At 55.7% G+C, this 13,907-nt stretch overlaps 1 protein-coding gene across 2 annotated transcripts in view; it reads right to left on the reverse strand.

The window, feature by feature from the left end:
• Window positions 1–13,907, reverse strand: part of COL5A1 (collagen type V alpha 1 chain) — a 217,881-nt gene that overhangs the window by 41,369 nt on the left and 162,605 nt on the right. For both annotated transcript variants that reach the window (XM_069986748.1, XM_069986747.1), the window contains exons 28-29: window positions 9,858–9,902; window positions 8,685–8,738 (exon numbers count right to left, since the gene is read on the reverse strand). In XM_069986748.1, the coding sequence (XP_069842849.1) occupies window positions 8,685–8,738; window positions 9,858–9,902 (99 nt within the window). The remainder of the gene's footprint in view (window positions 1–8,684; window positions 8,739–9,857; window positions 9,903–13,907) is intronic.

Genomic DNA, 13,907 nt, shown 5'->3' on the forward strand with positions numbered 1-13,907 from the left:
TGTGCCTCCCCAACCAGCAGCATCTCCCAGCATGGCCGATATCCTGTGCCTCCCCAACCAGCAGCATCTCCCAGCATGCCCGATATCCTGTGCCTCCCCAACCAGCAGCATCTCCCAGCATGCCCGATATCCTGCCTGTGCCTCCCCAACCAGCAGCATCTCCCAGCATGGCCGATATCCTGTGCCTCCCCAACCAGCAGCATCTCCCAGCATGCCCGATATCCTGTGCCTCCCCAACCAGCAGCATCTCCCAGCATGCCCGATATCCTGTGCCTCCCCAACCAGCAGCATCTCCCAGCATGCCCGATATCCTGCCTGTGCCTCCCCAACCAGTGGCATCTCCCAGCATGCCCGATATCCTGTGCCTCCCCAACCAGCAGCATCTCCCAGCATGCCCGATATCCTGTGCCTCCCCAACCAGCAGCATCTCCCAGCATGCCCGATATCCTGCCTGTGCGTCCCCAAGCAGCAGCATCTCCCAGCATGCCCGATATCCTGTGCCTCCCCAACCAGCAGCATCTCCCAGCATGCCCGATATCCTGTGCCTCCCCAACCAGCAGCATCTCCCAGCATGCCCGATATCCTGCCTGTGCCTCCCCAACCAGCAGCATCTCCCAGCATGCCCGATATCCTGTGCCTCCCCAACCAGCAGCATCTCCCAGCATGCCCGATATCCTGTGCCTCCCCAACCAGCAGCATCTCCCAGCATGCCCGATATCCTGTGCCTCCCCAACCAGCAGCATCTCCCAGCATGCCCGATATCCTGCCTGTGCCTCCCCAACCAGTGGCATCTCCCAGCATGCCCGATATCCTGTGCCTCCCCAACCAGCAGCATCTCCCAGCATGCCCGATATCCTGTGCCTCCCCAACCAGCAGCATCTCCCAGCATGCCCGATATCCTGCCTGTGCGTCCCCAAGCAGCAGCATCTCCCAGCATGCCCGATATCCTGTGCCTCCCCAACCAGCAGCATCTCCCAGCATGCCCGATATCCTGCCTGTGCCTCCCCAACCAGCAGCATCTCCCAGCATGCCCTATATCCTGTGCCTCCCCAACCAGCAGCATCTCCCAGCACGCCCGATATCCTGCCTGTGCCTCCCCAACCAGCAGCATCTCCCAGCATGCCCGATATCCTGCCTGTGCCTCCCCAACCAGCAGCATCTCCCAGCATGCCCGATATCCTGTGCCTCCCCAACCAGCAGCATCTCCCAGCATGCCCGATATCCTGTGCCTCCCCAACCAGCAGCATCTCCCAGCATGCCCGATATCCTGCCTGTGCCTCCCCAACCAGCAGCATCTCCCAGCATGCCCGATATCCTGTGCCTCCCCAACCAGCAGCATCTCCCAGCACGCCCGATATCCTGCCTGTGCCTCCCCAACCAGCAGCATCTCCCAGCATGGCCGATATCCTGTGCCTCCCCAACCAGCGGCATCTCCCAGCATGCCCGATATCCTGTGCCTCCCCAACCAGCGGCATCTCCCAGCATGCCCGATATCCTGCCTGTGCCTCCCCAACCAGCAGCTTCTCCTAGCATGCCCGATATCCTGCCTGTGCCTCCCCAACCAGCGGCATCTCCCAGCATGCCCGATATCCTGTGCCTCCCCAACCAGCGGCATCTCCCAGCATGCCCGATATCCTGTGCCTCCCCAACCAGTGGCATCTCCCAGCATGCCCGATATCCTGTGCCTCCCCAACCAGCAGCTTCTCATAGCATGCCCGATATCCTGCCTGTGCCTCCCCAACCAGCGGCATCTCCCAGCATGCCCGATATCCTGTGCCTCCCCAACCAGCGGCATCTCCCAGCATGCCCGATATCCTGTGCCTCCCCAACCAGCGGCATCTCCCAGCATGCCCGATATCCTGCCTGTGCCTCCCCAACCAGCGGCATCTCCCAGCATGCCCGATATCCTGCCTGTGCCTCCCCAACCAGCGGCATCTCCCAGCATGCCCGATATCCTGCCTGTGCCTCCCCAACCAGCGGCATCTCCCAGCATGCCCGATATCCTGCCTGTGCCTCCCCAACCAGCGGCATCTCCCAGCATGCCCGATATCCTGTGCCTCCCCAACCAGCAGCATCTCCCAGCATGCCCGATATCCTGTGCCTCCCCAACCAGCAGCATCTCCCAGCATGCCCGATATCCTGCCTGTGCCTCCCCAACCAGCGGCATCTCCCAGCATGCCCGATATCCTGTGCCTCCCCAACCAGCAGCATCTCCCAGCATGCCCGATATCCTGTGCCTCCCCAACCAGCAGCATCTCCCAGCATGCCCGATATCCTGCCTGTGCGTCCCCAAGCAGCAGCATCTCCCAGCATGCCCGATATCCTGTGCCTCCCCAACCAGCAGCATCTCCCAGCATGCCCGATATCCTGTGCCTCCCCAACCAGCAGCATCTCCCAGCATGCCCGATATCCTGCATGTGCCTCCCCAACCAGCAGCATCTCCCAGCATGCCCGATATCCTGTGCCTCCCCAACCAGCAGCATCTCCCAGCATGCCCGATATCCTGTGCCTCCCCAACCAGCAGCATCTCCCAGCATGCCCGATATCCTGTGCCTCCCCAACCAGCAGCATCTCCCAGCATGCCCGATATCCTGCCTGTGCCTCCCCAACCAGTGGCATCTCCCAGCATGCCCGATATCCTGTGCCTCCCCAAACAGCAGCATCTCCCAGCATGCCCGATATCCTGTGCCTCCCCAACCAGCAGCATCTCCCAGCATGCCCGATATCCTGCCTGTGCGTCCCCAAGCAGCAGCATCTCCCAGCATGCCCGATATCCTGTGCCTCCCCAACCAGCAGCATCTCCCAGCATGCCCGATATCCTGCCTGTGCCTCCCCAACCAGCAGCATCTCCCAGCATGCCCGATATCCTGTGCCTCCCCAACCAGCAGCATCTCCCAGCACGCCCGATATCCTGCCTGTGCCTCCCCAACCAGCAGCATCTCCCAGCATGCCCGATATCCTGCCTGTGCCTCCCCAACCAGCAGCATCTCCCAGCATGCCCGATATCCTGTGCCTCCCCAACCAGCAGCATCTCCCAGCATGCCCGATATCCTGTGCCTCCCCAACCAGCAGCATCTCCCAGCACGCCCGATATCCTGCCTGTGCCTCCCCAACCAGCAGCATCTCCCAGCATGGCCGATATCCTGTGCCTCCCCAACCAGCGGCATCTCCCAGCATGCCCGATATCCTGTGCCTCCCCAACCAGCGGCATCTCCCAGCATGCCCGATATCCTGCCTGTGCCTCCCCAACCAGCAGCTTCTCCTAGCATGCCCGATATCCTGCCTGTGCCTCCCCAACCAGCGGCATCTCCCAGCATGCCCGATATCCTGTGCCTCCCCAACCAGCGGCATCTCCCAGCATGCCCGATATCCTGTGCCTCCCCAACCAGTGGCATCTCCCAGCATGCCCGATATCCTGTGCCTCCCCAACCAGCAGCTTCTCATAGCATGCCCGATATCCTGCCTGTGCCTCCCCAACCAGCGGCATCTCCCAGCATGCCCGATATCCTGTGCCTCCCCAACCAGCGGCATCTCCCAGCATGCCCGATATCCTGTGCCTCCCCAACCAGCGGCATCTCCCAGCATGCCCGATATCCTGCCTGTGCCTCCCCAACCAGCGGCATCTCCCAGCATGCCCGATATCCTGCCTGTGCCTCCCCAACCAGCGGCATCTCCCAGCATGCCCGATATCCTGCCTGTGCCTCCCCAACCAGCGGCATCTCCCAGCATGCCCGATATCCTGTGCCTCCCCAACCAGCGGCATCTCCCAGCATGCCCGATATCCTGTGCCTCCCCAACCAGCGGCATCTCCCAGCATGCCCGATATCCTGTGCCTCCCCAACCAGTGGCATCTCCCAGCATGCCCGATATCCTGTGCCTCCCCAACCAGCAGCTTCTCCTAGCATGCCCGATATCCTGCCTGTGCCTCCCCAACCAGCAGCTTCTCCTAGCATGCCCGATATCCTGCCTGTGCCTCCCCAACCAGTGGCATCTCCCAGAATGCCCGATATCCTGTGCCTCCCCAACCAGCGGCATCTCTCAGCATGCCCGATATCCTGCCTGTGCCTCCCCAACCAGCAGCATCTCCCAGCATGCCCGATATCCTGCCTGTGCCTCCCCAACCAGCGGCATCTCCCAGCATGCCCGATATCCTGTGCCTCCCCAACCAGCGGCATCTCCCAGCATGCCCGATATCCTGCCTGTGCCTCCCCAACCAGTGGCATCTCCCAGCATGCCCGATATCCTGTGCCTCCCCAACCAGTGGCATCTCCCAGCATGCCCGATATCCTGTGCCTCCCCAACCAGCAGCATCTCCCAGCATGCCCGATATCCTGTGCCTCCCCAACCAGCGGCAACTCCCAGCATGCCCGATATCCTGCCTGTGCCTCCCCAACCAGCAGCATCTCCCAGCATGCCCGATATCCTGCCTGTGCCTCCCCAACCAGCAGCATCTCCCAGCATGCCCGATATCCTGTGCCTCCCCAACCAGCGGCATCTCCCAGCATGCCCGATATCCTGTGCCTCCCCAACCAGCGGCATCTCCCAGCATGCCCGATATCCTGCCTGTGCCTCCCAACCAGCGGCATCTCCCAGCATGCCCGATATCCTGTGCCTCCCCAACCAGCGGCACCTCCCAGCATGCCTGATATCCTGTGCCTCCCCAACCAGCGGCATCTCTCAGCATGCCCAATATCCTGCCTGTGCCTCCCCAACCAGCGGCATCTCTCAGCATGCCCGATATCCTGTGCCTCCCCAACCAGCGGCATCTCTCAGCATGCCCAATATCCTGCCTGTGCCTCCCCAACCAGCGGCATCTCTCAGCATGCCCGATAGCCTGTGGCTGCCCAACCAGCTGCATCTCCCAGCATGCCCAATAGCCTGTGACTGCCCAACCAGCTGCATCTCCCAGCATGCCCAATAGCCTGTGACTGCCCAACCAGCGGCATCTCCTAGCATGCCTGATATCCTGTGCCTCCCCAACCAGCAGCTTCTTCTAGCATGCCCGATATCCTGTGCCTCCCCAACCAGCGGCATCTCCCAGCATGCCCGATATCCTGTGCCTCCCCAACAAGCAGGATCTCCCAGCATGCCTCCCCAACCAGCGGCATCTCCCAGCATGCCCAATAGCCTGTGGCTGCCCAACCAGCTGCATCTCCCAGCATGCCCAATAGCCTGTGTCTGCCCAACCAGCTGTATCTCCCAGCATGCCCAATAGCCTGTGGCTGCCCAACCAGCTGCATCTCCCAGCATGCTCGATATCCTGTGCCTCCCCAACCAGCAGGATCTCCCAGCATGCCCGATATCCTGTGCCTCCCCAACAAGAAGGATCTCACAGCATGCCCGCAATTCGACCTTTTAGAGAAACCAATCCAGCCACCCTCAGCGGGCCCGCGTGTCGGTTCTACATCACCGGGTCTTTCCACAGGACCTTAATTGAATCTACATTTCCACCTTTTTAATTGTTGGCGTTTCTCCAGCCCCTCGGAGCACAAACATTACACAGAATAATGAATTTCCGGAGCCAGTGGTCAGCTATCCCCATTGATTCTGCCGAGTCTATTACCGTCTTCATGCAGTGCACAGGTTCAGGTAGGTTATCAGGGAATGAACATATTGATTGTCCCTTTAAACGCTGGATGAGCGGAGTGCGGGGAGCCGGGCCCTGGCGTTTCCTCTTAGCAATTAAAACTAAGTGCGATCATTACTAACAGACGGGACTGAAGGCGTCTTAATCAGAGACGACACTTTTCTATTGCTTTTAATTATCGCTTTGTAGGTATAAAGTGAAGGTTTCTGGGCCATCTGTCTTGTGCTTTTAATAAAGGTCGGCTTGTCGGCTGTGCACCTGGGACATCGCTGAAGCCACCTGGGGCAGAGGGGATATAGGCCGCCATAGTAATATACCTCCCCATCCTGATCGGGGGCCATAGGCTGCTATAGTAATATAACTCCCCATCCTGATCGGGGGCCATAGGCCGCCATTGTAATATACCTCCCCATTCTGATCGAGAGCCATAGGCCGCCATAATAATATACCTCCCCATCCTGATCGGGGGCCACAGTAATATACCCCCCCATCCTGATCGGGGCCATACTAATATACCTCCCCATCCTGATTGGGGGCCATAGGCCACCATACTAATATACCTCCCCATCCTGATCGGGGGCCATAGGCCACCACAGTAATATACCTACCTCCCCATCCTGATCGGGGGCCACAGGAATATACCTCCCCATCCTGATCGGGGGCCATAGTAATATACCTCCCCATCCTGATCGGGGGCCATAGGAAGCCATAGTAATATACCCCCTTATCCTGATCGGGGGCCACAGTAATATACCCCCCCATCCTAATCGGGGGTCATAGTAATATACCTCCCCATCCTGATCGGGAGCCATACTAATATACCTCCCCATCCTGATCGGGAGCCATAGGCTGCTATAGTAATATACCTCCCCATCCTGATCGGGAGCCATAGGCCGCCATAGTAATATACCTCCACATCCTGATAGGGGGCCATAGGAAGCCATAGTAATATACCCCATTATCCTGATAGGGGGCCACAGTAATATACCCCCCCATCCTGATCGGGGGCCATAGTAATATACCTCCCCATCCTGATCGGGAGCCATAGGCTGCTATAGTAATATACCTCCCCATCCTGATAGGGGGCCATAGGAAGCCATAGTAATATACCCCATTATCCTGATCGGGGGCCACAGTAATATACCCCCCCATCCTGATCGGGGGCCATAGTAATATACCTCCCCATCCTGATCGGGGGCCACAGGAATATACCTCCCCATCCTGATCGGGGGCCATAGTAATATACCTCCCCATCCTGATCGGGGGCCATAGGCCGCCATTGTAATATACCTCCCCATCCTGATCGGGAGCCATAGGCCGCCATAGTAATATACCTCCCCATCCTGATCGGGAGCCATAGGCTGCTATAGTAATATACCTCCCTATCCGGATCGGGGGCCCATGTGCTGTTCGCTGACATCCAGGCCTGGCTCTCTCGTATCCCTCAGTAACTACACAGAACCCCGGTAACATTACATCTGGCCCTCCAGCTGTGGCAGAAATACAATTGCCATCATGCCGGAGAGATAAAGCTTCAGCCAGCCATGATGGGAATTGAACTTTTACAACAGCTGGAGGGTCAAAGGTTCCCCCATCCCTAAGCTAAACCTCTGCTCATTGCCACTTTTCCACCTCTCTTCTTTCCAGTTTGGGTGGGGTTTAAAACTCAGTTCCATTGAAGTAAATGGAGCTTAATTGCAAACCACACCTGACCTGGAGACAAGAGAGGGGGAAAAGTGGCCATGTTTTTGTAGCGCTGGATAACCCCTTTAGGAGTACAGTGGGCGGTCCTACTCAGCAAGACACCTGTCAATCACTGAATAAGAGGTATCTGTGAGTATTATCAATGGAGTAGCAGGTAAGGAGGATGCTTCTCATGGGAATGAGGGGGAAGCTGCTGTTACTGATAGAAAACAATGAAGGAAATGGCGCATGTGAGCCTCGCCGGAGCCACTGACACGTAACGTGACAAATCCCCCCATGCAAACCCAACACGCCAGCGCTGTCCGGCCGCACTCAATTATTCACCCGCACAGCGTACAGGTGGGATCTCTGGAGTCTAAACCCTATAAATAATACAAGGATCCGTGTCCTGGCCGCACAGTGACGGATACAGTAATATCTGGTGATGTGGACTGCACGGAGCAAGGGAAGGTGTGATATTCTGCAGAATACACACTACAAAATGTCAGCTCAAAGGGGAGAGTACAGACCGGGGGTGGGGGGTGATACTCTGCAGAATCCACACCACAGAATGTCAGCTCAGAGGGGAGAGTACAGACCGGGGGTGTGATAATCTGCAAAATACACACTACAAAATGTCAGTTCAAAGGGGAGAGTACAGACTGGGGGTGTGATACTCTGAGCTGACATTCTGTAGTGTAAATTCTCAAAAGGGGAAAGTACAGTCTAAGGGTGTCAAACTCTGCAGCATCCACACTACAGAATGTCAGCACTGAGGGGGGAGTACAGACCGAGGGTGTGATACTCTGCAGCATGCACACTACAGAATGTCAGCACAGAGGGGGGAGTACAGACCGAGGGTGTGATACTCTGCAGCATCCACACTACAGAATGTCAGCACAGTGGGGGAGTACAGACCGAGGGTGTGATACTCTGCAGCATCCACACTACAGAATGTCAGCACTGAGGGGGGAGTACAGACCGAGGATGTGATACTCTGCAGCATCCACACTACAGAATGTCAGCTCAGAGGGGAGAGTACAGACCGAGGGTGTGATACTCTGCAGCATCCACACTACAGAATGTCAGCACAGAGGGGGGAGTACAGACCGAGGGTGTGACACTCTGCAGCATCCACACTACAGAATGTCAGCTCAGAGGGGAGAGTACAGACCGAGGGTGTGATACTCTGCAGCACCAACACTACAGAAAGTCAGCTCAGGGTGTGTTTGTGATACTCTGCAGCATCCACACTGGAGAACATGAGGGGTCCCAGGAGGCTCCCCCCCAGCAGGCACCTCCTATCTATTACATGACTGGGGGATAAAATACATGGATCATGATCAGAATGATGACAGATTAACGATATTCACAGACAGGAATAACTCATGAACAACAAAATGGAGATTCTTACTCTGTCTCCTTTGGTTCCCATGTCCCCCTTAAATCCCGGGAATCCATCTTCACCCTAAATAAGAAGAAACAGAATGAAATGATGCAGAGCGGGATGCCCTGGTGCAATGTGCTGCAGACCAGCAGTGCACTGGTTAAGGATGTGCCCGCCAGCCCCTGGGCACTGATGGATAATGGCAACCAGCCTAGAAGTGATTGGAAAGTCTAATGTAATATATGGGCTATTGGGCTGGTACCACGGGAGACCGCTTCCTTCACCACTCAATTGCTTCTAATAATAGAGAGATGTTATAATAGAGCCGGTGCTGCCCCCGGCCTCCCCCTACTGTACTGCATGTACTACCTGCACCCTATAACCTACCCCCTCCATCACCCTACAACCTGCCCTCCATCACCCTATAACCTGCCCCCTCCATCACCCTATAACCCGCCCCCTCCATCAGCCTATAACCTGTCCCCTCCATCAGCCTATAACCTGCTCCACATCACCGTATAACCTACCCCCTCCATCACCCTATAACCTGCCCCCTCCATCACCATATACCCTGCCCCCTCCATCACCCTATAACCTGCCCCCTCCATCACCCTATAACCTGCCCCCTCCATCACCCTATAACCCGCCCCCTCCATCAGCCTATAACCTGTCCCCTCCATCAGCCTATAACCTGCTCCACATCACCGTATAACCTGCCCCCTCCATCACCCTATAACCTACCCCCTCCATCACCATATACCCTGCCCCCTCCATCACCTTATAACCTGCCCCCTCCATCACCCTATAACCTGCCCCCTCCTTCAGCCTATACCCTGCCCCCTCCATCACCCTACAACCTGCCCTCCATCACCCTATAACCTGCCCCCTCCATCACCCTATAAACTGCCCCCTCCATCACTGTATAAGCCGCTCCCTCCATCACTGTATAACCTGCCCCCTCCATCACCCTATAACCTGCCCCCTCCATCACCCCATCACCTGCCCCCTCCATCACCCTATACCCTGCCCCCTCCATCACCCTATAACCTGCCCCCTCCATCACCTGCCCCCTCCATCACCCTATAACCTGCCCCCTCCATCACCATATACCCTGCCCCCTCCATCACCCTGTAAGGGCATATAATGTACTAGACATGACATCACAACAGACATAGATGTCCCCTAGGCGCTGTCACTTACCTTCTCTCCTTTTGTTCCCTTTAAGCCTCGGATTCCATCAGCTCCCTGAAACAAGACAAGGGGATGAGTGCTCAGACAATGGGGAGGCCTCACGCTTAGAGGGCGTTTTACCTACAAGATGGCGGCTTCCACCGTCAGCTGGAGATGGATATAGGGAGATCTCTGGACATTTTCAGTACCACTTCTCTATACATGAAAACCGTGCACAGTACCACTTCTCTCTATACAAGGACACCGTGCACAGTACCACTTCTCTCTATACAAGGACACCGTGCACAGTACCACTTTTCTCTATACAAGGACACCGTGCACAGTACCACTTTTCTCTATACATTCACACCTAGCACAGTACCACTTTTCTCTATACATGGACACCTAGCACAGTACCACTTCTCTCTATACATCGACACCTAGCACAGTACTTCTTCTCTCTGTATATGGATATTGTACACAGTATCACTTCTCCCTGTAAATGGATATTGTGCAAAGTACCACTTCCCTATGAATATGGATACTGCGCACAGTACCACTGCTCCCTGTATATAGATATTGTGCACCGTACCACTTACCTATATATATGGATATTGTACACAGTACCACTCCTCTCTGTATATGAATACTGTGCACAGTACCACTTCCCTATGTATATGGATATTGTACACAGTACCACTCCTCCCTGTATATGGATATTGTGCACAGTACCACTTCTCCTGTGCTCTGTAGGATTATATCTGCTCTCTCTCAGCTCGTTCGGGCAGTGTGGGCTGATGTGCCGCGCCCCTGTGTATAGTGACATTACACTGAGGGATATAGATAGACAGCGCTGTACATGGCCCCATCCGTCTCCGCTCCAGGAAATGTCATTAGGATTGTGGAGGAATCGGCGACATTCTTTCCAGAAATGCAGAATAATTCTATTAGTTTAATGACGGATCAAAAGCCGGATACTGTGCACTGCACACTCCTGATGTCTCCCTAATGGAGAGGAGTGTGGCACAGACAGTGGCATCAGCGTCCTGTGACCGTGTGCCAACCATCCCAACTGAGCCTGCGCCAAGCTGAATCCACAGCCGTGCCCACTGAGGAGCCGCAGCATCATAACATCCCACAGCCGTGCCCAACGAGGAGCCGCAACATCATAACATCCCAGAGCCGTGCCCAACGAGGAGTCGCAACATCATAACATCCCACAGCCGTGCCCAACGAGGAGCTGCAACATCATAACATCCCACAGCAGTGCCCTCTGAGGAGCCGCAGCATCATAACATCCCACAGCCGTGCCCACTGAGGAGCCGCAGCATCATAACATCCCACAGCCGTGCCCACCAAGGAGCCGCAACATCATAACATCCCACAGCCGTGCCCACCAAGGAGCCGCAACATCATAACATCTCAGCAGATACCAGAGACCCACAGCCGTGCCCAACGAGGAGCCGCAACATCATAACATCCCACAGCCGTGTCCACCGAGGAGCCGCAACATCATAACATCCCACAGCCGTGCCCACCGAGGAGCCGCGACATCATAACATTTCACAGCCGTGCCCACCGAGGAGCCGCAACATCATAACATCCCACAGCCGTGCCCACAGAGGAGCCGCAACATCATAACATCCCACAGCCGTGCCCACCGAGGAGCCGCAACATCATAACATCATACAGCCGTGCCCACCGAGGAGCCGCAACATCATAACATCCCACAGCCGTGCCCACCGAGGAGCCGCAACATCATAACATTTCACAGCCGTGCCCAACCAGGAGCCGCAACATCATAACATCCCAGAGACGTGCCCACCGAGGAGCCGCAACATCATAACATCCCACAGCCGTGCCCACCGAGGAGCCGCTACATCATAACATCCCACAGCCGTGCCCACCGAGGAGCCGCAACATCATAACATCCCACAGCCGTGCCCACCGAGGAGCCGCAACATCATAACATTTCACAGCCGTGCCCACCGAGGAGCCGCAACATCATAACATCCCAGAGCCGTGCCCACCGAGGAGTCGCAACATCCTAACATCCCATAGGCGTGCCCACCGAGGAGTCGCAACATTATAACACCCCACAGCCGTGCCCACCAAGGATCTGCAAAATCATAACATCCCACAGCCATGCCCACCGAGGAGCCGCAACATCATAACATCCCACAGCCGTGCCCACTAAGGAGCCGCAACATCATAACATCCCACAGCCATGCCCACCAAGGAGCCGCAACATCATAACATCTCAGAAGATACCAGAGACCCACAGCCGTGCCCAACGAGAAGCCGCAACATCATAACATCCCACAGCCGTGCCCACCGAGGAGCCGCAACATCATAACATCCCACAGCCGTGCCCAACGAGGAGCCGCAACATCATAACACCCCACAGCCGTGCCCATCGAGGAGCCGCAACATCATAACATTTCACAGCCGTGCCCACCGAGGAGCCGCAACATCATAACATCCCATAGCCATGCCCACCGAGGAGCCGCAAAATCATAACATCCCAGCAGATAGGGTTAACCTGGATGATTATAATATCTTGGATATTTCTTCACCCTTGTAAACATGGACACAACAAGAAGTGTTTGCTCCATGAACTGTTTCTCACAGTTAAGGGCCCTTTCTGAATCTAAACTGACTGGTACACAGGGTTCTGGGAAAGTAGGAAGGAGGAAGAGTATGTTATGTGAAATTACATCGCAGTTACAATACAGATGCAAGAAAGAGACACTGTTATATGACCAATTTATGGTAAACAAAACGTTGTACCAGCCTGACTGTGCAGGACAGAAAACTGCTGACCATCTATGGTTTGACCTATCAGAGTGTGATATGTATGTGTCTTGTGACTTGAAACCCCGCCTGTATTGAAAGTTTATGTATTTTATGTGAATACACTGCCCTATATTCTGTCTATAAAAGTTAACACGAAACAATAAAGGGGGCGCTTCCCAAACTTATGTTACTGATATGTACATTAGCTGTCTGTGATTTTAAGTTGTAAGCAGAACTGCAGCTGCTAACTAATTTGGAACCGTCCTATCCTGGCTTCATAAAGTTAGGCAAATTAAAAGGTAACCTTATTATAGCAGATACCAGGGACCCACAACATCATAAGATCCCAGCAGATACCAGGGACCCACAGCCATGCCCACTGAGGAGCCGCAACATCATAACATCCCAGCAGATAACAGAGGCCCACTGAGGAGCCGCAATATCATAACATCCCACAGCCGTGCCCACTAAGGAGCCGCAACATCATACCAGAGACCCACAGCAGTGCCCACTGAGGAGCCGCAACATCATAACATCCCAGCAGATACCAGAGACCGACAGCCGTGCCCACCAAGGAGCTGCAACATCACAACATCCCAGCAGATACCAAGGACCCACAGATGTGCCCACCGAGGAGCATCATAAGATCGCATAAGCCGCAACATCATAACATCCCACAGCCGTGCACACCAAGGAGCCGCAACATCATAACATCCCACAGCCGTGCCCACCGAGGAGCCGCAACATCATAACATCCCACAGCCGTGGCCACCGAGGAGCCGCAACATCATAACATCCCACAGCCGTGGCCACCGAGGAGCCGCAACATCATAACATTTCACAGCCGTGCCCACCGAGGAGCCGCAAAATCATAACATTTCACAGCCGTACCCACCGAGGAGCCGCAACATCATAACATCCCACAGCCGTGCCCACAAGGAACCGCAACATCATAACATCCCACAACCGTGGCCACCGAGGAGCCGCAACATCATAACATCCCACAGCCGTGCCCACTGAGGAGCCGCAACATCATAACATCCCACAGCCGTGCCCACCGAGGAGCCGCAACATCATAACATCCCACAGCCGTGCCCACCGAGGAGCCGCAACATCATAACATCCCACAGCCGTGCCCACCGAGGAGCCGCAACATCATAACATTTCACAGCCGTGCCCACCGAGGAGCCGCAACATCATAACATTTCACAGCCGTACCCACCGAGGAGCCGCAACATCATAACATTTCACAGCCGTACCCACCGAGGAGCATCATAACATCCC

This window comes from Dendropsophus ebraccatus, chromosome 10 (genome assembly GCF_027789765.1).
Source record: "Dendropsophus ebraccatus isolate aDenEbr1 chromosome 10, aDenEbr1.pat, whole genome shotgun sequence".
NCBI classification, from domain to species: Eukaryota; Metazoa; Chordata; class Amphibia; order Anura; family Hylidae; genus Dendropsophus; species Dendropsophus ebraccatus.